This window comes from Nelumbo nucifera, chromosome 5 (assembly GCF_055504915.1).
Source record: "Nelumbo nucifera cultivar China Antique chromosome 5, China Antique-T2T, whole genome shotgun sequence".
Taxonomy (NCBI): domain Eukaryota; kingdom Viridiplantae; phylum Streptophyta; class Magnoliopsida; order Proteales; family Nelumbonaceae; genus Nelumbo; species Nelumbo nucifera.
The window spans coordinates 3853316-3880785 of record NC_142653.1 but is presented as its reverse complement, the minus strand read 5'-3'; the positions used below and the strand labels follow the sequence as shown (position 1 = coordinate 3880785).

The 27470-nt window shown below is 36.2% G+C and overlaps 1 protein-coding gene across 6 annotated transcripts; it reads left to right on the top strand.

Annotated features, from left to right (window-relative positions):
* Positions 1-3332: 3332 nt before the first annotated feature.
* LOC104603644 (uncharacterized) lies at positions 3333-26556 on the top strand. 6 transcript variants are annotated; one of them, XR_016076199.1, is made up of 15 exons: positions 3498-3810; positions 5607-5744; positions 5910-5991; positions 8387-8463; positions 10214-10314; positions 13562-13694; positions 14804-14920; positions 15096-15181; positions 16708-16774; positions 18094-18172; positions 18275-18366; positions 18978-19048; positions 20491-20634; positions 25061-25134; positions 25976-26556. XR_016076199.1 is itself a non-coding variant. In XM_010267715.3 (14 exons), the coding sequence occupies exons 1-13, from the start codon at positions 3688-3690 to the stop codon at positions 25091-25093; spliced, it is 1272 nt and encodes a 423-aa protein (XP_010266017.1). In that variant the 5' UTR covers positions 3333-3687; the 3' UTR covers positions 25094-25134; positions 25976-26556. The 6 variants fall into 6 exon arrangements, 3 of the variants coding, with proteins under 3 accessions (XP_010266017.1, XP_010266016.1, XP_010266015.1); XM_010267715.3 differs by lacking the exon at positions 18978-19048 and having other exon boundaries at positions 3333-3810; XM_010267714.3 differs by lacking the exons at positions 18978-19048; positions 25976-26556 and adding an exon at positions 25269-25692 and having other exon boundaries at positions 3487-3810.
* The last annotated feature ends 914 nt before the right edge of the window (positions 26557-27470 follow it).

Here is a 27470-nt window from a genome sequence, read left to right as displayed (position 1 = left end):
ACTAAATCCTTCAACAAATTGGTCCTACAATTATGATATGAATGAGCTTTGTACCCTGGACCAATAGTAGCAAGGGCATCCAACATAGGTTGAAAATATCTTGAACACAAAGCATTCAAGGAAATACCGGCATCACACAACCACTTCATAAAAGCATGGTCCACATGATTAATTGCTCACTTAGATGCCAATACACTCTTAATTCCAGGTTGTGCACCTGGAGTGGTCCGTGGAGCAAAATGGCTAGTTATTAGCCCTGAAGATGCTTTCCCCTTTCTTGATGATGTAGTTGGTTTTTTCCCTTTATAGGTATCATGTGTACTAGGTGGAATTATTTCTCTAATCTCAATATCATCATCATTATCATTCCTTCCACATTGTGCTCTAGTGTCAACAAAATTCATTGGTTGCTTTTTACTTCTTTTTTTGTCATTGATTTCATTCAACAATTGCTCTGTTTTGAACTTTACATCATGGGGTACTTTACGACAATTGCAATATCATATTCCCTTTAAAAGTCTTTTGACAATAAAGACATGTCATTGACTTTGATCCATTAAGATGGTCAACTTTAAGGGAAACATGCTCTCAAGCAGAATCATTTTTTCCGTTAACATTTGATGAATTGGACTCTTGTGATGGAGTTGGATCAGATGTATTAGCATTTGGACTTGGAGATTCCATCATCTTAGTTCAATCAAAGAAACCTAACTCAAAAATAAATCCCTTCATACAAACACAACATATAAAATTTAAAACCTTGCATTGACTAAAAGAACCAACAAAAATGTAAAATCGCTCCATATAATAACAAATATTTAAGCAAATAATTAACCAAAATTAAATTCACTCCATTAGAAATGAGAGTAAATTGCTTGCAAAAATTTAAGCAAAACTTTCAACATCTGATCATCATATGAAAATTAAGCAAAATATGCATATGAAAATTAAAAACAAATTAAGCCAGATTAATTAAACAAAGAACTAAGCATCTGATCATCAAATGAAGTTTGAGGGTTCAACAAGGCATATAATCAACAAGAAACTGATACAAAAATACAAGCATAAGTTTTCTGCTAGTAAATCTATCAACTTATCGTCTGCTGCTCCTAATTATAAACTATAAAATATTCACTAAAAGCCTATGCCTAGCAGGTCTAAAGCAAAACGATGAACCAAATGAAGAACAAAAAGGGGCTAATGAACCAAATGAATAAAAAAATTCAAAAAATCAATTAAATCACAAAAAAAAATTATACCTTCAGGGTTTCACTGCCAAGTGCCGGTAATGGTGGTGTGACAGTGGATTCGGTGCTTTGTGGGCTTGGTTGCAGGCAAGTTGCTGCTGTAAGCTTGCAACTGCTTAGTGCCGAGTGGATTCGCTGCCGCTGCAAGACTGCAAGTGCTTAGTGCCGAGTGGATTCGCTGCCGCTGCAAGCCTGCAAGTCAGGCTTGGGCTCGCCAATGCAAATGCCGAGTGTTGAGTGCCGCTGCAAGCTCACCGTTTGCCGCTGCAAGTGCTGGATCTTCTCGCCGTTGGACGCCGCTGCAAGTGCTAGGGTGAGGATTACTTTTTGCCATTGCAAGCTCGCCGTTTGCCGCTCGCCGCTGCAAGTGCTGGATCTTCTCGCCGTTGGATGCCGCTGCAAGTGTTGGGGTGAGGGTTACTTTTCGCCATTGCAAGCTCGCCGATCGTCGTCGGTGTGTATATGCCGTTGGATGCTAGAGGTGATAGCCGCCGCAGGTGATTGGTCAGTAGGGTGTGAGGGTTGAGAGGAGTGAGGAGGGAACTCGGGAAAATGGGAAATAACCCTAAAGCTAAAGGAAAATCGAATAAGGATTCGAACTGGTTGGGATGTAGTGGGTATTTTACTTTTTGTTTTTTATTTAAAACATTAAAAATAAAAATCTTAGCCTGTGAACCGCTACCCGTGTCAAACGGTTTAACGGTCTGACCGCCCAAGTCAACGGTTTTTGACTTTTCAACGTTTTTTTTTTTTCAAATTTCCGGTTTCTAGTAAAACCGGACCCGAATAGCTGACCGGTTACCGATTTTTTCGGTCCGACCATCTAGTCCAATGTGGTTTTGAAAACCATGCATTTAAGCTCTCCAACCAGTCTGGTAGGCAAAACCATAGGGGTGGTATTGGCTCCACCTGTTTTTCACAAAATTAAGAAGATAGTAGGAACCCTGACAAGAGTTAGCCCGACTATACTGGCATTGACAGCGAATGGCCAACTCCATCCTTTCCCAATTGCCATCCTCGATAGACACACATGGTGATGCATGGCAATCGGGCGGTTAGGGAGTTTGGTGAACCACTTTCCATGTCCATGTGGTTGCCTCGAGGACAGGACAACTTTCCAAATACTCGACAAAACATAGCTAGCTACATGCATGCAAATTCTTTCTTTGGCTCTTTTTAATTCCACCCACAACTCCTGGACCGAGATCATATAATTTGTGATAACTGGGATGAAATCTATCTCTTAGTCTGCCTCTATGAGCAAACGTTTCGAGGGCAGTTTATCCAATAGAACTAGATAAAGGAACCACTTAACTTTTGGAGCTCGGTTAATTCCCCATCCATTTCCAAACCATGGGGGATGATATAATTTTTATTATTTTCATTTAGAATTTCTTTCACATTATCTTCATCCCACACTCTTTCACTAATTCGCTGTAACTCAAAAAGAAAAGAAAAAACCTCCTCTCTTCCTTCCATGAGAATAAATCTCTAACACCTTGCTTAATTAAATTTGTTTATTTAATACAATATTTTAATAATAGCGGGACGCTATGGCTGAATTTGAAAGAAATACAAATGCGTAAAACCTTATATTTTGTATATATTATTTATAGTATGCATTTATACTCTTTCCAAAGTGAGCGTATAGGACTAAAGGTTATAAGTTATAAATAGGAGTTTCAATATTCCTGCGCATTAAATTGCACGATGGAGCAAACATGATCATTTTTTGTTAAATCATTATCCTCCCCGGATACAGCAAATGTAAAGGAGTATGTATTATATTATCATCTTTGAAAAAAAACTGGCCACCACTTAGTTGGTCCTGCCTAGCCAAACATGTGGATTCAAGATTAGTGGCTCCGTTTAAAACCGTAATATTTTGAACGGAACAGTTCATTCGGTGGATGATATTGATTTGCATGATCCTGGCCGTTGGAAATTTCAACAGTTTCTAGAACTGCCAAAACCCAAAATCTCAAGACATTATTATGCATGGGGTCCACTGTCGATAACGACCCTCAGCAAATCAAGCTTTATCTTCTAGGCATATATGCCACCAGAAGTTTGATATTCCAAGGTAATCTTCCCGGGAGAAATTTGGCATCTCTTGGGCATTAATAAAATATGTTGGGCCTACAATAATATGTTAGCGAAACCCGGCAGTGAATCCATGATACTGTCCCGCCATTTATGAGATGTGCGGTGTAAGATTATATCAGAAGAGAGGGTTGGAAATTGGGATGTGTTTTGTTAGCAGGTGATTCGGATTCCTTCGGAAGAGCAGCGAAAGAAAGCTGCGAAACACCATAGGGACTGAGGGAGATGCTTTCTTCTCACTACTGGTCAGCCAAACGCAAAGCAGAAAAGAAAAGCTTGTCTTGCTTGAATCGTAGTTGCAGTAGTCGTCGCTTGTTTGCCGACCAACGGGCTGCAAATGGCTGATTACGTCGCATTACTGAAGGACCAAGGAGAAGCCGTAGAAGATGAAGAGCCCAAGGTTAAGAGAAGAAGCAGTCGCATCGCCTCTCTCGACGTCTTCCGTGGTCTTTCCGTCTTCGTGAGCTCTTCCTTCCATTCAGATCTTGTTTTCTGCTTCCTTCTACAAGTCTTATGCAGTTTCTATTGCTTCTTTTTCTAGACAGTAGTACATCTCAGTTAAAGTCTTGATGGTTTCCTGATGCTTTTTCGTTTTCTTAGTTAGAAGTGATTGTTTTCGCGATTTTACTTTGTAGAAATTCTTATTGTTACGAGTTCAATTTCCAAATGTTAACACGATGTGTATACATCTTGAACTCTATCTCGCACACTAATTTTGGATGAGTTGTATTGTTGTGCATTGATAAGCGTTTTTTGATATTGTTACCCTTCTTTTATTTTTCAAAAGGCGTAATTTATTGTGCAGACAGAAACCATTTAGTCTGAGTTGCAAGACCTTATTGATTTGATTGTTGGGATCATTACCAATAATTAAACCGTTATAGTTATTTTTGGTTGGTGTGAGACTAAGAAAAGTGCATAAGCAAATCTGACTGTTTAAGCATCTTTATATGATATGAATTGGAGAACTTTGTCAATTGTCAAGTAAGCCTCTCGACTGAAAAAATATTTACTTTCATTTCAGCCCTTCCTAGGGACTGACAGGCATCTTCCCTCTCGCTACGGTTTTTCTTGAGTTGGTATAATGCCGAACAACGGTAGCTTTGCTTTGTTTCTGTACATGTCAATTTAACATTCATTTAGTAGGCATTTGATATAAACCTGTATCTGTTTTATTTTATTTTGTTTCATTGAAAAATTCCATAATTTCCATTTTATTCCATATTGAGATATCATGCTACCTTATTTTAAGGTTTCTGTCTCATCACCTGGAGTATTTTGTTGTTAAGCAAAAGGTTAGGCACATTATATGCATAGAGAATCCAAAAAATCCCTTCTTTTGCTGACTCAATTAGAATTATTTATTAATATGAAGCAGTGCCTATTCAATCAAGTTAGTCTTGACTTGGCTGAATTCTATCAGTATTATTTGTTTTCTTTTATATTTTTTCATCAAATAATTACTAGCCACACTCCCCTTATAACATAAGAATAGGGTGCTTTTGTTAATACATGGGGTTTAGATGTGGTTTTAACAGAAATACTGCTTATGGTTTGTGCTTTAAAGGTCCCTACACATTATGGGTTGTGCAGCTAGCATTCCTCTTATTGCCACCATTATCATCTTCATTCCAAAAATGATACTTACCTTGGCTGAGATTTAAGAGTTATGGCCTTACTAGGGAAGAAAGAGCTTAATAAACTAATATTACAGGGGACATGTTCAAACTTTGTTCATATGACATTATATCAAAAGCTCCAAACCATGGCAATATTAGGTAGGAGGAGTTGTTCAGTTTCTTCTGGTAACCTTTACCTTTATGTTTCTTGATTCTAGGGCCAGCATTATGAGTAGTATTAGAGTTGTCCTTAGTGTGTTCTTACCAGCCTCTTACCATGAGATATAAGAAAACCAATATTCACATTAAAGATCAATTGTGTTTAAATATTTATAGTTGTATTCCTTTTTAAAGAGATGCTAGAAACTTTGAGAACTAGATGCACCCAAATGAATTAGTTAACACTGTCATCAAGTTGAGATGTGGCTGATGATGACTACAGAATGGTATGCATGTCTCTATCTAAATGTTTCTAATAAACTTGGAGAGATAGACGTGATTAATGCCATGTTTCAACTTCTGCGTCATAGATTTAGTTCCTCTGACGTTTACAAAATATGCTTTTCATTAGCCAAGATACTTTTTCTGTGATGAATACAGTCATGCACTTACACTGAACTGCATTTTATTATTTCAGCTCATGATGTTGGTTGATTATGCTGGTCCAGTTCTTCCTTCCATTGGCCATTCCCCATGGAATGGTCTACACTTGGCGGACTTTGTGATGCCTTTCTTTCTTTTCATTGCTGGTTTTGCTCTTGCACTTGCTTACAAGGTATCTGAAATTCTGTCTAGAACAGTTTTCTTTCCCAGGAGAGAGATAAAACTTGTTATTTTGGCTAATGGTTGTTATACATATACTTGTATATTGATCTTATTTACTTAATAATTTAATCACTGGTTTAGTAACTGAAGGATATTTCACTTTTGCCAATTACAGAATGTAACAGACAGAGTACTGGCTACACACAAGGCGGTGCTAAGAGCAGTGAAACTCTTCTTTCTTGGTATTTTTCTTCAAGGTAATTTCATTTTCATGTATTGATAAAAAATCATTTTTATGGATATCCTTTACCTGAGATCTTCTATGCTTTTTGTTTAATATATGCTCTTCCAAAATTGCATCTGGTTTGCAGGATAATTGACACAACTAGATATACAGAATCTTTTCACAAAGTAGTGATTTCAAACAAAATCTTCCTTAAGTTACACTATATTGTCTATTTATGACCTTGTAGAGTCACCATATCCTAAGGGGCCTAGAGAATAATGCCATAATTAGACCATTTCAATTCCTGAAAACTCCCCCGATTCTTGGTATCCCTGGCTTACCTTGACTATCCATCAATGTTCAACTGAATGAGATCATAGGCCGGTGGAGACCAAAATGGGAGCATCTGTGCACTAACTAATGAGGAAGATGTAACAACATGCCTTCCTCTTACTGTTATCATCTATACTCTATAGCATAAGAGTCAAAGATAGGTATAGATTTTACCCAATGCGTTACCCTTATAGATATGGTTTAAATTGTTTGAACCTTATCTTTGAAAATTCACGCATTCCTATCTTCCCCAGATTGTGCATAAAATGGATGTTCTTGCATATCTTCATAAGATTTTGACTCTTTCCTTAGGAGTGGAAAAGAAAAAGGCTTGAAACAAGCCTCTCAGCTCTGCTGGATGAGTCCACTTGCATCCAAATAATTAAAAAAATGCCAGATACAAATGGACAATAAACTAGCAACAGTGCACAGTGTCACAACTTGTTCTGCATAAGAAACACATGAGGTTGGAGAGACGAATTTGGTATTCTCTTTTGAATATTATCACAAGTAGTGATTTTCATATAAACCACCTCCCAGAAAAAGCCCCAACTTTTGGTGGACTGGCCCCCTCCAAACTGTCCTTACTAGAAAAGAAGATTGAGAAGAGGGGTCAGAGAAGGTTTTGAAAAGGAAGGAGTGGGGAGTTGTTGTTGGGGGGGGGGGAATAAAAGAAAGAAGAAGATACAAATTTTAGAAGATAGTGGAGAGCAGCAGAACAAGGTGTATAATAGAAAAAAGAAGGTGAGCAAGACTAGGAGAAATGGGGAGTTTCGTTCAGGCAACAAAATGGAGAAGAATACTCCAGTTGGAGAAGAAGAAGGTCCTTATGGAGGAAATAACAAGCAGAGGGAAGAAGCTATTGAAAATTAGGGAAGACCGACAAGCAACTATCATAATGGAATCAGAAGTAGTGGATTGGCTTAAAGGTTTCGTAGATGGTCTTCTATTTGCAGAAAGAATGAAGGGTGGGGAAATGAAACAACAAACAAAGGGAAGAGATTCACAGTAGAAAATAGAAGGAACAGAAATGGAGGATTTATTTTACTAACAGAGTTCTTTGGCAAAGGGAGAAAACAACTAGTATGCCTTCCGGAGGGACAAGCTAAACAAGGGTGAAAGATGGTCGCAGGCGCACTTGATGATTTCAACCAGAAAAAATGGGAGTTCTCGAATACTGAAGAGCAAACTATGAGGAAAGAACAAAAATCTGGGGAGGTGAGTGAGAGCCAAACTAGGAAAGCAAACCATCAAAAGCAAACTAAAAAGATTACTCCTATAACAGTACTTTCGACAGATACGAGTTCAAAAATAATATGGGATGGAAGGAATGGGGACTGGTTTAAGAGGAAAGTTGTGAAAGTGAAAACAGAGGTTAAGGATTGGGAAGAAGTATTGCAAATCCTACTGGAGACGCTTCAGCCAAAAGAGAAAATCACCCTCCCAGTTTGCATCCTTATTCCTTTTAATGAAAATTTTCTTTTACTTAGAAAAAAAAGCACAAAAGAAGAACTAGCAGATCAAAGTTATCCAAAATCACACCCTCCAAGGAATTAATAAGAGCCAATGCATTAGAGAATTCCCACTCTCTTAGTCATCTCTTAAGACCAAGTCCCACAAAAAAGAATTAACCAAAAAAAGAAACATGGTGGGTGACAACAAAGTTTTTATGGGAGGATTGATAGAAAAGGTTGGGGAATTTGTCCTTTAAGGGATGCTCTCCCCACCATAGGTTTTCCCAAAATCTGATTTTATCACCTGATCACAAAGTTCTTATTCACTGTCCATAGCCTAAAGATGCCATTAAATTATTCACCAGCATCTGTTTTTTGGGCCTTACATGATGGGTCAGTTCTTCATTGTTTCTAAAGAGTTTTATCACTTTGTTCCTCTGCTTGTATTTGGTGGAATGAAAATTTTGGAGGAACAGTGTCATAAATTTCTCTCCTCTTAGCTTTGCCAATGAGTGACCATGTTGGCTAATATTAATAGCATATGTTTTATTTTGCAATCTATATCCATTACATTTATTGACTATATAAACTGGCTATCATTGAAATAAACATAAATTTAAATACGTCTTTTCATTTCAGGTGGTTATTTGCATGGAACAGCTTCCTTGACTTTTGGTGTTGATATTGAACGGATACGCTGGTTTGGCATTTTACAGGCATGGGAAAATAGATTTTGGTGTATACTTTAATCTGCTTGGTCTGTGTTCCTTTTGTTGATACTCTTTTATAATGATGTTCAACTTTGTATTTATCACTCAATTTTGGAATGTCTTATTGAGGTTTGACCATTCCTGGGCCTGGCTATTCTTTGTAGTTTGATTTGTTGTTTCCTTTTTCTCTTTCATTATTGGAGTGGGGGGACCTCCTTCTACAGCGATTAGAAGAAGTTATCTCTTACATGTTGAAGCATCTAGAAGAGCTAGGGGCAGGCCAGAAATGATATGGGTTGCAGTGAGAAATGATTTAAAGGCCCTTAACAATGGATGACGCTGAAACAGGAACCATACACGAGTCCCAAGTCTTGATATCCATCCCATAAAGTTTCTTGTCAACTTTTATAGAAAGTTTTCTCCACCATCCAATTGTATATGGTCAAATCAGATGGTTATAATATTCTGCAATGCTGATTTGCCCATCCAATGGTGGGTCTGTATGTTGACTATGTTCCAAATATGGTGTAATGGAAAATTATGAGTGTCGCAACCCCATCCACGGGTCCTGTGTTCCCAGCTGCTTGGTTTAGTCTTTGATTCACATTGATGCACTTTTTTATCTCATTATTGATAAAAAAATTCAATTTTGTGTCAAGTGCCAACAATATCATCTAATTATCATATCCTTGTGCGTGTCAAATGGACATCTATGCTTGTACCCTTATTTGCACTTGATTTAATGGATTACATAATATGGAGATCTCTACTTTTTTATTTGGTAGCTAAGCTAGGATTATTCTTTTCTTTCTTTTGTACTAATTTTTTAATTTCACAGTGCATTTGCTTCCAAAACAGCTGGTGCCATGCCAGGTTGAAAACATGAATTATTTAAAGTATGTTAAGATTTAGTAAAAATAACAAAATTCATTTCATTCTGAAAGATGTTATGATTCCCACTGAAAAGGGAAAAGAAAATGCTAGATATATGGTTGATATGTTGAGGTTTAGTAAAAATAACAAAATTCATTTCATGCTGAAAGATGTTTTTATTCCTACTGAAAAGGGAAAAATATGCTAGACATATGGTTGACAAGTATGTTGAGATTTAGTTAAAATAACAAAATTCATTTCATGCTGAAAGATGGCATAATTCCCACTGAAATGGTAAAAGAAAATGCTCGACATATGGTTAACACAGATCATTGTGTCAAACATATAACATGTGGTTCACTTGGAACTTTTTGAAGATTTAGCATCTTATCCAGAGTGTACCTACCATTTGAATACCCAAATTCTACTTGAACCAATGTGTTTAAACAGCACATGGAGTTAAATGAGCACAATAGTAGTAGGTAGTTTAGTCAGTGTGATTCCTCCACCCCTTTGGGAAGGGGGTGTGTGTATGTAGTTGTATGATTTATAGATTGCAAATAGCTTCATCTATAAGTTTAAATATTGAATGAGTTCTGCATATTGTTTTTTCAGTTTGTTTCTTCTTCCCTTTTGTCATTTTCCTATATGCTTCCTTTTTCTACTTTTTCTTTTTTTTCCTCCTTTTTTTCATATTCATACATAATTTGATGAAGAGGATAAAAACCTATCTGTGTTGTATGGTTTAGGGGCTTCAGTATTGTATTTCCTTTGGAAGTTTAAATATTTTTTGAACTCTTCTACTTTTTTTTTTTTTTTCACTTCATTTAGAACCTCCTTTACAAATAGGATGGCAAACTGAAATTCTATTTTAATTGCACAGAGAATATCTATTGGATGCATAGTTGCTGCTTTATGTGAAATTTGGTTTCCCTGTAAAATCCAAAGGGAAGGTCGGCTTTTCAAGGGTTCTTATTTGCACTGGTAAGGGTATGCCTCCTCATGTTTTTTGTTGCCACAATAGGCTTATGGTATATTTGGCAATACATTATCTGAAATCTCTTTTATGTAAGTCTCACAGAACCACTTATGGTTAGGGGTGATCATGGGCTGGGATATAAATATAATATTATATCGCATATAATGTTTTACATTATATCGCATGCAGTGTATGTACAAAATATATGATATAATTTATTATATATGCTGTTTTATAATATTTTATAAACATAATACAATATAATGTAATACATTTAATATATAAATAATATATTGTGGGCCTGGGTCCAGGCTGGAAATGATCACCCCTACTTATAATGCATGATATTTGTATAGAAAGTAAGAAAATTCTAAGAGGAAATTTTGGTTCATTTGGGTTCTAAAGGGCAAGGGATAGGGTTTCAATTGGGGAAGTTAGGACATTGTTATTGATACAGGAAAGACTATTTTTATATAAGAAGGATAGTAAGCAAACTTTTAAAAACTGACCTGGAAATGGAAACTCTTTGGCCTCTGGTTTCCTGGTCAGTGGTTCAACAATCTGGGTTGAATGATTCGACCTGTGACGTCAAAAATAATTATATAATAATAATAATAATAATAATAATAATAATAATAATAATAATAAGTTAAAATGAGACCCAAACCCCATGATTTTGCTCCCAAAGATAAAGAAAACATTCTTGTTCAATGGTTCCAAACTTCCAATCGCCGCTGCAAGAAGTAGACCCTGTTGCAGATATCAGATTGTTAGGGAATGTTAGACTTTAAATCCAGACATTTGACAAAGAACAATTTAAAACCACCAGGTGGGTGGTCGGTCGATGCAGGAACAAAGTCCAAACTAAAGCCTGATTTCCTTCTTACATTCTCATGCTTTGTTTTACGGTTCATATTTAGTTTCATATTTGAGTCACAACTACAAGTTTAATTTGCTTACTTGAATCTATCTAAAACTCAGGAATCATGATTCCAAAACAAAAGAAAAGAAAAACTAGCAAACATAAGGTTTTTAGATGAACTGGGAAAGGGGGTGGGACCATCTATTGTAACACTATTTGAAAAAACTAAAAAGTCACCTGGTGGTCACCACTGCAAGTCATGGTCGTTGCAGCAAGTAGTGGCTGCCAACACTACTCCATAGTCTTTAATAGGGAAACAAAAATCTTGAATAAAACTTGGGAAACAGAGAATGATAAACTGAATAAACTCAAGTGGTTGTTGCCGGCTCACCGCTACAAGTCATGGTCGCCGGCACTACTCCACAGTCTAGCCGCTGGTGTCTTGAGTTCTTAACTTGATCTCAAGAGAAATGAAGAAACCCTAGACTAAAGAGTAAAGTTGTTGTCTTTGTCGAAATGGGCCTTAAAAATTAGGACAAAGCATGATATTTTAATTCTTTTAATTTAAATTATTTTTATTCACAAACCGCTAACCACTGTCAGGTTGAACAGGTCAACAGTTTGACTGCCTGGGTCAGCGTATCTCTAACTGTTTCAACGGTTTTTCTTAAAATAGCAGTTTGGGGCTGAAATGGAACCGGTACTTTGGCCGGTTCCCAGGCTAAACGGTCCGACCATCTGGGTCAATGATGGTTTAAAAACCTTGATACTAAGAGCATTAAAGAAGGCCCAGGAAAAAAAAACTATCTGCATTTTTACCAATCCTTCAAAAATGTTTAAAAATCTTAATTTAAAGCAAAACCTCAAATTGGTGCTAAATCTTCTAAATGTTTAAAGTTTTAAACAAATAACCACTGCACTACTTAGAACAGGTTTTTAACTGGGTCTTGTGATGAAGGCTCTACTTTGATGAATATACAGAATATATGTTCTTGACATAAGGCATCTCAAGGTGCAAGGGATGTGGCTTTTACTTTTAAGGCATGAATCTCATGGTTGAGCCTCAGGAATTTTTCTTAAGCCACACCATGAGGCTAGCCTTAGGAAACTTTTTCAAAAATTGAGCTAAAATACTGTTAATAACAGATAAATTTGATTAAACAGCTGAAATAGAGTTTGCAGATCTGATCCTAGAGGGGTGCTATGTACTTTATAATGATTTCTTTTTTATTTTCTTACAGTTTTAGATGGTATATTTTGGTTAGGGTAAGTTTCTATTGGTTAAGTTCAACATCTTTATCCCACCACCATTTTTTTTAAGGTTCAGTGGAAATGCTTGAAATTTGAAGTTGGTCACGTGCCTACTTGCTTGTGATGAATTGCCTACAAACTTGATAGAAGCTTCAAAACTACATAAAAATTCTGTCTTCTTGACTCTAGCACTGTTTTACTCATTTATAGGTGCTGAGTTGTTGGTAATAGGTTGGCCAAGGGGCCATTGCTTGCTGCAGTGTAAAATCTCAGCTATTGTTGGTAATGGCCCTTCTGGATGTAGGTTGGCATAGAGAATTGGGCACATTTACTAAATCGCCTTTGCATTAAAAAGTGATGAAAAAACATAAATAACTCCTAATCTATAGATTCTATGTTCATGAAACGTCAAACATTGCTGAGTGATGGCTCAACTAATTTAATGACCATGCTCCACAGTAGATACATGGAAATTACACTAAATATCCCTGGAACCAGGGAAAAAGTCAGAGGCCTGGTTTCCACAGATTAGATACCTCTGGAAAATAAGATTGTGCTCCCAACTTCTCAGGTAGAGGTGCATGGCAGTAGCTTGACTATCCAGTGTCCCAGAAAAAGGAGGCAAAGTCATCCAGTAAAATAGCATATTGGAGAACCAAGCTTTCCCTGAATACTAATTGTTGTAAGATGGTCGGGAGAATCTAAGATTGTAGAGCTTAAGTGCTGAAATTTTAAGTACTGCAGTTATATAAAATATAACAAGCATATGTTTTTTATTGCTTACTAGCAACTTTTGAATCCTTTGTTGCTTCAACTTTCATGCTTTTTATTTTTATTTTTATTTTTTCTTTCGGAAAGGTAAAGTATTATATTGGAATAAAACAAACTGCCATAATATGCAGCTACCCATGTACATTGAGAAATTGGACATAGGGCTATACAAAAAAGCTTAGAAAAGAGAGTCTCAACATAAAAAAAGGCTGCATGGAGAATGTTGTGTAGATAGTCAGCGAATTGTTAATGATTGGAATGTGAAGAAGGTTTATTTTTTATTTTTATTTATTTTTTGCGGTGGTCAATCAAGTTAAGCATATTTAGAAAAAATATATTTTCTTATAAATCTTTCCTTTTCTCATCAGGTGTTTGGCTTTTGCATTATTGACCATATATACGGGGCTATTATATGGTTTATATGTTCCAGATTGGCAATTTAGACTGCAACGCTCAACCCCTTCTGTGCTGTCATCAAATGACAGTGATATTATTTACAGGGTGAGCCTTTCTATTTTACTTCTGTAGCATATAGTTCAGGCACTTTTAATTGGGCAGACTTCATGTTGTAGGCTTGCACTGTTTTGCTCCATGTTTTGAAGATGGATATAAGAATCAAATGTTTCTTTTTTCCACTTTTTTGTTTTTTTTTTTTTTTTTAATCCAGATCAATATGGGAAGGAAATAGCAGAATGAAGCAAAAATAGTTTAGGATATCCTATAAATGTTGACACTGAGGGAATAGGATCTAACACTAAAGGAGGGAAATTTTAATACCCAAGGAAGCAGAAGACATTGCAATTGAAAATTAGGACTATTCCTGAGTAACCTAGAGGCTAGAGTTTAGGGTTTGAGAGTTGAATCAAGAGATTTCATCAATAATTTGGTTTCAGGAAGTAAATATAACATTGAAGAGTTAGTTTAAGAAATGCAGATCGAGTAGTAGTGGTATAAAGCTAAAAATATCCGGGCAGAAAATTTTATTGTACATTGTAGTGCAACATCTTAACCAAGAAAGGTCTAAAGCATAGGTGACATTCCAACAAGGTTATAGCCCTTATAGAAAATTTGAAAATTTCCTGATTGTTCCTTGCATAAAAATTAAAATTACAAGAAACTTCTAATTATTCTCTATTTATGATTTTGAACATAAACTAGTGAAATAAATATTCTACCAAAATTCTCTCATGTGGAAGCTATTGTATCTCATAGGCTGTATGGTAAAAAATCCAAGAAGTCCGCAAGCTTCTTTCAAGAATCTAAGAGATTCTATGGGTTGTTCAACCTTACCTTAAGAATTAGTACAGTTGTTTTGGGAGCGGAATTTCTCTATGGGTGAATCCGAGCTCTTATTTCTGTTGTGGGACTTTGGTTTTTTTTTTAATTTTCTTAACACCTAATATTTTGTGTGTAATTGTGATGAGATTGCACTTTAGAATTCCTGCTACAGTTAAAGTCCATTAAATCTCTATATTTAATAAACTGCCTGTGCTTATCTCTCTCTCTCTCTTTCTCTCTCTTAAAAATGATGATCTTTATAAAATCACTGAAACTTTTCCATGTTGTGTGTCTAAGATGGGTGTGTATTCATTATGTTAAGCTGATTGTAGGTGAAGTGTGCAGTTAGAGGTGACCTTGGACCGGCATGTAATTCTGCTGGAGTGATTGATCGTTATGTTCTTGGTGTTGATCATCTATATAGAAATCCTGTTTATAGAAAATTGAAGGTATGTGTAATTTCTAGAAATTGTTAGGGTATGCTATTAATGTTTCGCATTGCTGGTGCTGCATAGAAAAATTCCCTGTTCCATATGGATGTTGGTTTGGAGTTGGTAATCTTCACTTGGCTATCCAAATGTGCATGCAAAAACCTGTGACTAACCCTAGTTTTTTATTTATCAGGAATGCAATAGTTCCAAGAGTGGCCAAATTTCAGATCCTTCACCTTCATGGTGCTATGCTCCTTTTGATCCTGAAGGCATTTTAAGGTGAACTACCATATCTGGACTTTTTGCAGGAATTTTGTTATTCTCCACTCTGGGGATCCTTGCTGTTTAGGTGAAGAGTGTATGGGTTCCTTTCCATAATTCTCCATTATATTTCACATGTTTTATTCTCAGACATATTTGGTATTGGTTTTCTGGATTAAGTAGTGGTCATAATCATTCTTAGTTTTAAATAATTTCATTGTCTTCTGTGTTGCTTTGGTAATTGAATTACCATCAACAATCTCAGTGGAGGTGGCATGGGGCCAAATGACACTGATTATGTTCTCTGCTCCAGCACTCAGGAATGAGCCGACCTTCTTTTCATGGGTTGTTGCTTCTGTGCTTCACTACCCTACTATGATCATATGCTTTCTTGAGATATTCAGAGTTTCAGACTGTACTGAACCCTCCTGTTATCCATAAGAACTCCCTTTAAGAGTTGGCAATTAAAGACTCTAAACAAGAGGAGAAAACTTTGTTGTCTATTTTGATTCTATGAATTCCAAAGAGGTCTCTTTGGAGACTATCATAGGGAAGATATAATGGACGCACATGAGGAATGAGTGGGCATCCATCATCTTTTGATCCGAGTGTGAAGAATTATGGTATGTAGTTACACTTTTTGTACAGATTGAAGGCTCTTTGCCCTCCTTTATAGTAATACGATTTCTTTTATCATTTATCATAAAAATCCTTGTTCAATACTAGTGTCTACTTCCCATCAAATAATGAATACCACAAAGGAATGCCTTTAGAACTTTTTAAGAGTTTCTGTGACTCCATTTACTGTTTTTGGACCAGATGAAGTGAAAGAAATACTTGTATAAACTATAAAGAACAAGGCTAGTTTAAAAGAGGTAGTTCTTTGACGAGTGGTGGCATGATGTCTTTTGTATGATCTGCTCCTCTATATAGAGCATTAATATACACAGGCTCTGATGTACGAATTATATACACACACAGCCTTTAATATAAATACTTTAGTGCTTTAAACAAAAAATTCAATTACTTTGCTTGTTGTGCTAGTGAGAATCTCTGGTTTAACTTTAGGCTTCTAAAACCGAACGACACAATGAACTAGATGGATGGTCTTTTTCCTCTTTCTTTTTATTCTTTCATTTCCTTTTGTCCTGTCATAAGGGCTACTTTGTAATTGTAGATATTGAGCCTATTAATATAAGTAGATCCTTTGAAATGTTGGTGGATCCACTTAGATGACCTGTATCTTTGTTTTTTTTGTGCTTCTCTCTTGGACAAGCCTAGTGTTGACCATCAGCTTATATTTAGACCTTTTTAATCAAATATTTCAATAATGTTTTACCTTTTCCCTTCTCCATTTGTATAGTTTGTTTGACAAGTCACAAGTGAAGTACTTAATTTTTATTGTTGATTAATTTGTTATACAATTGAAAATGCATATCTGATCCTTATGGTAAGTCTTCATGGTAGTTAAAAAAATTTCATTTAATATTCAATAAATGTAACTTTTACTTCTATCTGTTCTACTTATGGAACTTGTCTTCTAGCTCCTTAACAGCTGCTGTGGCCTGCATCATAGGACTCCACTACGGCCATGTCCTTGTACAGTTAGAGGTGAGATAACTTGAGGTTGTTGTACCTATTGTTGAGATTGGGCTGATAACATCCTTTGTTTTTTATTTATAATGTGTAGTTAGAGTTATTAGGCCCAAGGCCCATTAGCCATTAGTTTATCTTTTGTTTTATTTATAATGTTTAGTTAGAGTTATTGGGTCCAAGGCCCGTTGGTTTATGTTTAGCTGAGAGTATGCTCTTATGTTTTAGTAGTGGCCGACTTACTAAGGGTATACTTGTCATTGTATCCCTTTTTATTTTGAGTGTATAAGATAATGAAAGGGGTGACCAGACCTAATTCTGTTTTGGCTTCTCCCCATTCTCTTCAACCTTTCTCTTCTTCTCTTCTCTGCACAATCTTTTCCTTTTCTTTTCTATACAGTTTTTAAATCAGATCAGTTTTTTGCACTTTTTACTCCTATCCAAAATTTCTTATCCTCTTTCTCCCCTCTGTGTTTGTATTTGGAAAACACATGATGTCTGAAAAGGGAAGAAAGAAACAGGACAAAAAAACTTCTTCTTTTTTTCCGTAAATATATGGGACCAGTTTCTTTAGGTCCCTTTATCAATCTGTCATGGCAATATAATAAGAATTCCAGTTTGGACTCTTTGGCTCCATCATCAGGTGAACAAGAATAAATTGTGTATGAGTTGTCTAACTATGGATATGCATGTAATGTCTAAGCAAAATAATTGAAATCAGTGGGCTGGGTAGCATCAACTTGCCCAAGGTTTAAAGGGGTGTTTAAGTTTAGCATAATTTTACTTGTATATCATTCTTCATCTGACACATCAATAAAGATTTTGATTAATTAATGATAAAACAAAATTCACTGACATCTCCAGTTGAAACACATTAAGTTTGTTTTTTTTTTTTTTTTTCTAATTTCTGTATATACCTAATGACCTATGCCTCCCGGATATTTGTACATGCCTTTGTGGGCATGATACATACCCGGCATGACACTAGATAATGCATTGACACTTTTGGAGTATAATTATAAAAAAGACATGTATACATTAGAACTTGGACGTTCAATTAAATTTGGCAAGATATTGGTACTAAGAAAAGTCAGTTTTTAAAACTAGATACAAAAGCATGATATGGACAATATTGAATGAGATACCAATACCTGTGTCCATTCCCTGGATCTTAGGTAATGCACAGTCATACCCATATTTCCAACTTCAATTTCCATGCCATATCCATATCTACACATCATAGAATGCAAAGCAATTAACTTTTCTGTATATTCAAATAACTTGACTTACTCATTAGCTGTAAGTGAATCTGAGAATGTGATGTTAAATGTTTTCAGGACCACAGGAGTCGGCTTCTTCATTGGATATCACTTTCAATTTTTCTGTTATCCCTTGGTTTTTTGCTGACCTTTCTAGGTATGTGCATTTAACAAGCAAGCAGAGTATTCTAACATATGGAAAGATGTCCTGACATGTCATAAAACTAATTCCTTTTCCTTTTTTTTGTATTTTTCTCAGGAATCCCCCTAAACAAACCTCTATATACAATCAGTTATCTGCTTGTTACATCTGCTTCTGCAGGGATAACTTTTTGTGTTCTGTATTTACTGGTAAGCTTCGAACATTAAGTGTATTATATGTATGGGCAGCTCACTATTATACAAACAGCCTTTTCAGTCTGTGGATGAATAAGGCTGCATAGGTCATCCCCTAAAGTAGCCTCCAACTGTATCTATGCTATGAATTGACTTTCTCAAGACTGTGAAGGTTCTATTTGATCATGTCTTGCTATTTCAGTGGATTTATCTTCAGCTCATTGATTGCTTTTGTGAAGAAAGCTTTCTAGAAGATATTGAGCATCAGGCTCTTATTGACTGGAAAGTCTGGAAATAAATGACTATAGGAAAGTTTATGTCATTGTGATCCCCACAGTTGTCCATTTCTCAAGCAAGTGGTGCTCTATGCACCGACTCACTGGCTTTCTTTTTGAATCTTTGGATGGATCTTTTCTTTTTTCCTTCCTTCAGATGGATCTGTTTAGTGAACAGACTATCCTCTTTACAAAAACTAGTATCTTAGAATGTCAGAATTCCAATAGCATCACTTTTAGTTTTTAAAACCATAAGTGGTGCTGTAGTACTCTTACTAATAAAAAATGGTGTTTTTTGAAACAATCTCTCTTTTATTCCAGTCTTGGAGATTGACATTTTCTTTGAAGCAGTTAAAAGGAAGAGGAAGGTTGCTATCTTGCCAATTGGAACAAAGTAAATTGTGCTACAGAAGATGTGTAAGGTGAATGCCTTTGAGTATAATAAGAGATTTATGTTTGAGAAATGGCTTCAAAGATTTGGTAATTAATTGTGGAGAACAATTATAAGAAATGAATATACTAGTAGGAATCATGATGGCGACGGGAATACTAACTACAAACGAAGAGATTCAGGTCTTCTCTTGATGTTGAAGGGATCATGCTCATATTATAGTAGATGTGGGAAGGGGCCTAGGGATCTGGCCCACTAGCTGAACAAAATTAGATACTCTATCAGCTTTTCCTGTCCAAAGGAGGTGGATTGTAGACTGGTAGTAATGGACTTGCAAGAGCGGGATAAGGAAGAGCTTTTTTTCATTATAAAAGCTTTATGTTCATCCTCTTTTTGTTGTTGTTGGGGGATGGGACTTGTAATCTTTTTGTAATTTCTTTACTTCCTCTCATGTGCACAAATATTTTTGCTTATCAATGAGTACATGATTACATTTTCTAAAAAGTCTATTGGATCAGTATAGGAAGTGGGATAACAGTGGAGTTGCTGAATCTGCTTGCTAAAGAAACTAGCTTTCCAAATTTCCATTATATGCAAACTTAGAAGTAGTGGAAATGGTTTTTTTTTTTCCTTTGTCTTATCTGTCATTGTCAATAAATTATTTAAGGGTGATTACCCCAGATAAACATTGACTTATAGTCCCTTCTCTTTTGGTTCTAAAATCAGTTTAGATTTATTGATGGCTTACACATCCCACCTAGTAATGTGGATAGCCCACCCTATACCAATATGACCCTGTTTTTGCCCCCTTGCTCCATGCTCTAGGCACTTAGCCTGCAAGATGGCAGTGTGCCTCCTACTTCCAAGGATCTAGTATGATGCTTACCTTAAAAATGCATTTTATGTTATCAGCTATGTCCTGTGGCCTTTGTTATATCTTCTTTAGGCCTCAACATTGTTTATAGGGAGATAATATGGAATATATTTTCTTACCAATGAAAAAAAGGAATATATTTGCTTTAAATATTTTATATAGAGATGCTCAACTCAACTCAACCTTAAATCATTTTTCACCACTTCAACCACATTTTCTTTGGTCTCCCTTGCTCTTTTAGAGCCTTTGACTTCTATCAGTTTGCAATGTTTATTTGGATATAATGTAAATTTCATTTACTTATGCAGATTAAAAAATCCTTCTGCAAACTTTAAAACAGAGAATGCTACAGATTTTTCATGAATGTTATTGTTTACGAGATTCTACAGAAGTGGCTCTTCTATGTCTGCTCATACTTGCTAAATTATACAACTTGGGTATAGCAAATGAAATAATGCCGACATACAAGCTGTACTAATTGCGTTTACTCTTTCACTGTTCTGAACTTGAACTGTCATTTACTCTTTAATAAGATTTTGAGTTTCCATGACATGATTATTGTTCAATTGCATGCTTATTTCTACCTTGGTCTTTCACAGGTGGATGTTTGTAATTACAAATGGTTGGCATGTTTGTTGGAGTGGATGGGAAAACATTCTCTAAGTATCTTTATCCTTGTGACTTCTAACTTGGTTATCATTGCAATTCAAGGATTCTATTGGGTTTCTCCTGAAAATAACACTGTAAGACATTTTCTATTTGCTGTTATTTTTCCTGAAAACAGCTCAAAGAATTTCAAAAACTGGTATGCCAACAGGATTACAAATTGACCAAATTAATAGTAATTGCGGATTCATAGAAGTTGCTCTGTTGAACTTATTAAGGATATAGGTTTCATGGCTTTCAATGATTAATGAGAACTATCTGTGCTACTATCATCAGTTGTTGCCAAATCCACTGTCAAACTCTCTCAAGGCAGCCTGTGATTGACATATATTCTATTGGGTTTCTTGTGTTGCTGGGGTGAATCTTACACCCACCTTCTTGTATTCTTCAAGCTACATTAATAAAATTACTTTCTACGGATAAAAAATAGTGTTTACCTAAAGAACTAAGTTTCTAGAAATATCAGAAGAAAAATGTCAAACTCATAACAAGGAAAGGCTTCCCATGTTGTTGACTGCAATTCTCTACCATCGGCAAGAAGAAAAAGGGCTTCTTGGTAGAAACTATTGTGACTTTAGGAGTTGGTGGTGGAAGATGAAGATAAAGTAGGTCACTAGGTTGTTTGAAGGACTGTAGCATTGCTTGACATCACTGGTGGTGTGGCAGTATTTGCTATGACACTCATTAGTTGGTTCTTTTCATAGTAGGGCTGTGGTAGTAGATCCCCGTGGTCTCTTCTATGTTGTGCATTTGCTGTGATGTGATCATTCTGATGTTACTGTGCTGCTGGTGGTCTTGGAGTAGTTCTAGATTTATTGATTCACATATTCTCCTTCAGTTGAACATTTAAACCAACTTTAAATCTGATTTGTTGTGGTAGAGGGTTGAGCTTTGTTACTCATATACCTGTACATGTCTAGCATACCAGTATCATATATGAATATATGATACCAGATGCTACATGGGTACTTGCAGATGTACTCTATAGCATTACGGCTTTTAAAATATGTAAAGTGTTTTTTTAACAAATTTTACTTTAAATATATCTGCACATGTTAGATATTTAATTAAATTTGGCAAGACATAAGTCTTAAGAAATGATATTCAGATTCACACACTAGATATAAATGTACACTATAAGCATATTACATGGAATACCAATAAATGTATCCATGTCCAGAATTTTAGGAAATGGAGAGTCATATCCCTGTTTCCCATATCCATGCCCGTGTCATGTCTGTATCTGGGCATTATAGGAGTTAGGAAGATGAGGGGTTTGCTTGGAGTTTTCATGTGAATAGTCCAATCCTTTTTTTTTTTTTTTTGAGTTCTTTGGGTTCTTATTTGTAAAGTTTGTATGTTCTCTTGTGTTGCTTTGGTATTATAAGTGTATTCTATTTCCTCAAGAAACTGTTTTTTAATGGTGATGTTTGACGTTTATTTTTGTCGGTAAATTTTCCCGGGGGTGAAAGGGTTACCTTCTTTTTCAGTGTCTTTTAATTCTTCTGTATGAAGTTTTTGTACTCTTTTCTGTTGCCTTGCTAATATCAGTATATTATCCTTTTTTCTTCTAGAAACTTTGGTTGAGGGTGTTAGGATTGTTGAAGCGAAGGATGTTTTTAGCTTATAGAATCGAATGGAAATGCTAGAAAGGTGTTTGGTTGAAAGTTTTTAGGTGCTGCCCTGACTGGACTTCATATGAGAGGTGGCTTGATTACCCAGTGGATGTAACACCCCCCTCATGCGAAAGACTGTCAAGCTTGAAGCATGGACAAGCACAGGCCCACCATACCTTGTGCTCAAATTTAATTAATTATAATGAGGGCAACAAGGACTGAACACTAGACCACTTAGTCGAACAGGTTATGATACCATCTTTATGTTTATCCTCCATAGCATACTTCAATTTCCCTTTGGCAATAAGGAATATTTCTATAGACTTCAACTAAGGAACATGATTCTGTCCATTCAGCTTAACAGAAGTCATTTGGACTATCATATAGTCTTGCTGTAATGTTACTGCCGTGGGGGTGAACACTTTTTGGTTGCACTTAAAAACCAATTCTAACACCAACTCCAATTAAAAATTGCACTGCCAAGGTCTAAAATGCTAAAAGAAACACTTTCAGCAGCTAAAAAATCAGCTTCTTCAACTGTCCACACATCTAAACCACCAACCAGACATATAGGCATGTAAATATCATGATTTCACACAAAAATGGATCACCGAAAGGTCCAAAACACCATACATCAAGGCCAAACATCAACCAACTAACCTGTGCTAAAAGGAGGTTATTTACCAACCATTAAACGGCAACAACCTTTTCTACAACTGGAGCCTCCTATAGGCAAAAAGGACCAGCTCTTTTCAGCCCTTCTTCGATCCTTCAACTAACACCGGATTTCTAGTGTCGAACACTTACAGTAACTGTTATGTGCCGATAGAATCCCAGGACTGTCACAAGTGTTCTGATACCATCTCAAGGAACTGTTCAACCTAAAACTTTAAGCTGTTAGGTGATGTCCCTGAATAGGTTTTTATTCTCTACAGAGGTGAGCTTTTGAATGACACTTGGCATGTGCCAAGTTGGGAAAGGTAGCTGAGTTATATCGAGTTCCATATTGACACTATTGGTCTTTGGTTAGTTTAAGAAACGATAAATATTCAGGATTGGTTTTGATTAACATTGTAGGAATTTGGTTACGAGGAAAGGAATTTCACATAATTTAAAGGGTTGGACAGAAGGTTGAAGATGTAGCGTTAGTTGAAGACAGGCCATGGAAATGAATTTTGGAGAATTAAGAGGGAAGATAAAAAATGGCATTCAATTAATGGAGTTTATTCTCGTGGAGAATTCCAAAATAACATAGGTTGGATGTTCAAGAAGAGAAGTTTAAGCCTATGATAGAAGCAGAATAAATCCTGCAAGGAACAAGTTAGGAAATGGTTTGAAATTGTAAGTGGAAATCTTAGGTTGTAAGGGATTCTAAAGAGGGAGTTATAAGGGGCTTGATTCCAATCATGAATTGAAAGAAGGGTGCACATTATGATAGAAAGCATCACAGGGAAATTGGACACCAGGACCAAACTCAAAAATTTTGGGTCTTGAATCAGGTAGGTGTAACATGATGTGATATTTGGATATATTCATGGGGGTGGATCTGTTGGAAGTTATAAAGTATATTGATGAGGCTCAAAATCTTTTGATAAGGGACAACATAGTAAACCTGATAGTCTGGACAAGTGGATTTAGGTTATCATGCAATATCCTCAAAACCATTCCATCATCTTCTTCATTGCAGTTTCAAGATAATGGAGATGCAGTTCTTCAAAGGATATGGGTAGGTGGTAGGCATCAAGCTGAGACTTGGTCACATAAGTTCTGAGGATCCTCCTTGGTCAAGCAATAGAGGCAAGGAGGTGTGGGAGTTTGAGGATGATGTAACTCTAGATGAGATGCATTCCTGATGAACTGTTGGAGGAAGGTTGAAGATAATAGAGATGCTGTTTCTCAAAGGATATGGGTAGGTGGTAGGCATCAAGCTGAGACTTGATCACATAAGTTCTAAGGATCCTCCTTGGTCAAGCAATAGAGGCAAGGAGGTGTGGGAGTTTGAGGATGATGTAACTCTAGATGAGATGCATTCCTGATGAACTGTTGGAAGAAGGTTGAAGATAATAGAGATGCTGTTCCTCAAAGGATATGGGTAGGTGGTAGGCATCAAGCTGAGACTTGATCACATAAGTTCCAAGGATCCTCCTTGGTCAAGCAATAGAGGCAAGGAGGTGTGGGAGTTTGAGGATGATGTAACTCCAGATGAGATGCATTCCTGATGAACTGTTGGAGAGAGGTTGAGTGAGGAGACTGGGGAAGAAAGATGGTGAATCGGTGATTTCCACCCGACTAGTATTTTTTTCCTAACCTATGAAGTACCACTCTTCATTAAAAGTATGCCGGTTTGTCTTCCAATCTACAATCCATCTCTTATCTGTCTTGCAAAATCTCTATTATGGTGGTTGATCAAATTGAGTAGTTACACATGGGTTTTCTTTGGAATATAGGAAAGAAATAGGAATTCAAGACAAGTCCAAATGTGTTTGAAGTATATATTTTTTATTATTGAATTGGTTCAATGCAACCCAAGATTTTAGTTGTGGGTAGTTTTTAATTGGAGAATGGATTTTGGCTCTAGTAAATCAAGATTTAGGTCTTGAAATGATACTCTTGGAAATTTGTGAAAGGTTTTAAAGAAATTTATCTTTGAAACATTTTGTAATTTTGTAGTACTTCTTTTTCCAATGCCTAATATTTTTTTTTTCCTTTTTGCAACCATTCTGTTTTTCATCTATGATACTTATTTTGCTTTCGGAACCATGTTCTACAATGTGAAGAGTTATCTAACATTTATATCATTCTTCTATTGATCTGTATTTTGATGTGCATACTAAATAGTTCCATTACATGATGCCCTTTTCTAACATTCTATTTTCTTTGCTACCAGATTCATTGGATTGTATCACACTTTGTACGATAATCTATAATTACTTCTAAGATGTATGATATATTCTGTGGGAGGTAATGCCATGTCTCATGAAGTTCTATTTTCTCCTTTTTCAAGTGTTAATGAAAACCAAACTCAGTAGAAATTGAATCCTTGAGAAGATCAAGTTTGAATTGCTGACTTTTTGGAAATTTCATGCCTCCCTCAGAAAAGAACTGTGGCATGTAGATTTTATGGACGACTGGGCTACAACCTTCCCATTATATTTATGGAATATGAATATACAGCATTTTGAAGGAGTCCTGTTCAGCTCCAAATAAATGCAGAATTTTGCCCCTTTCTCGTTCTTCACAAATGCTGTTACTTCAGCAAAACCGCAAATTAGTCTCTTTGGTGCAGTACTTCTCCATGGAGGGTCTTTGCAGTGGAACCTCCATAGGTTTTCTGCGCTTTGATAACAACCCTAATTTCATTATGACAACTATGTTTTCAGCCTAGAATTTTTCCAAGTTCTCTACCATGTTAAACAAATTTCTTCTATACTGCACCATTGTAAAGTCTTTAGAAGTTTTTTTCCCACACTTCTTTAGAAACAAATTATAATTGCATTAATTTCTCATTTGTAATTCCAACCATGGAGACCAAGCACTTTATGCTTATGTTAACACTGCAAAAAGACATTTTGGATAGTGTCTGTTTTGTTGAAACTGGATTTTCCTTACGTCTTGCAGCTTCTGCAACTTAGTTAAAGTTGTCTTACTCAACCCTTCAATGGCACTTTTGTGTCGTATATTGTACATCCATTTGTATAATTTCTTGGGAAAGAAGAGTATACATTAATTTCCTCAAGCCTTGAATTCAAAATTACAGTCGCTATGTAACCATGCTGATTAAAGTGTTTTATGGAACTACAAGATTGTTGGGGAGGAACTGGATCTGGGATACAAAGTTCCAAGCAGTAAGGCTTGACCACTCACTATGAGCAGGAAATTTTTGTTGCTAAATCAGTGAAGGCTTGAGGCTCAGGTCTAAACAGGGCATTGTCCTTGCTCCTACTCCAATCGGCATGACTATCTCTTTAGGCGAATAAATTGCAAAAGAGACTGGAGTGAGGCAGAAGCATTCATTGCATCATAGTTTGATGATTTGCTCATGTTACGTCCTCGCAAGTGGAATCATCCGGGTAGCTTGTTCACCAAGCAGGATGTTGGCCATGTTAGCATCTCCGAATTCCGATACCACCCTCTATGTCGATTATGTTGGTCGTATCCTTTTGCTCTGGATTCTTTTTTATCTATTGACTATTGAAAGTGAAGAAAAGGACCGGTAGAGATGATCTACCTTTGACTGAGCCAATAGGACAATAGAAGGATGAAGTGGGGAAGTGAACCAAGTAATGGTTTATCAAATAATGTCTATTTGCCATTAAACCAAAGTATGTTCTTTCTTTGGGAAACAATTGCAGAGATGTTGATGTTATCATATTATATTGAGTATCTCGTCTTTCTCAGGTTTTGTTATTCTGTTATCCTTTTTTTTTTTTAATTGTTTACAATTCTACTAAACCTGCATATTCTTATTTGATGTCTGCCATCAGTTGCTTATCGCCCGTCATCCAATCACTAATCAGGAGACCTCATTGGAAACCACTTAGCCCAAAATTTCTACATTTATGGTTTACGGATATAATCATATAATTTATGATCTGTATTGCCAGAGTCCCACATCTGCCAAGACCACTTCACTGTAGCCATTGCGGTACATTCAATAGAATTGAAACACAAACCCTTGAGTTCACTGTTCAAAGTAGTTTAGAGATGTAGAGAATACATTGGTTTCAAACTGTTATGATCGATCCATTGAATCTGTTATATGACAGAACGAGCTTTGACCAAACAACTTAGTGGGAATGGATCGTAGGCCAGAAGACATCCAAGAGGACTTCTCCAAAACTTTCTTTTAGACACCTAATTTATTTTTACATCCAAACTTCAGAGCATTATGATATACTTCAGCTTATCCCTTTGAAGGTGTCAGTGCCATATACTAGAAGAACGTGATGAACAGGTTAGTGTAAATACCCTGCCAATTCAAGAGTTACCAAGACTTTCAACATAGGACAGCTCATCATACTGACTCCCAAAAGATCCATTGAATCTGGCTCATCATACTGGCCATGCAAGATGGGCTTTAAAAGAAAGCCCAAAAAGTACTTTCTGGTGAATCTTGTTTTGATAGCTTTTTCTTTTTTGTAGCAGTTCAGTCATTGCAGCTCGATCGACGCGAAGCCCTGACCTACTAATACCCAGCTCCAAGAAACCTATTTCCATTGAATCTGCTCATCATACCGGCCATGCAATATAGGCTTTAAAAGAAAGCCCAAAAAGTACTTTCTGGTGAATCTTGTTTT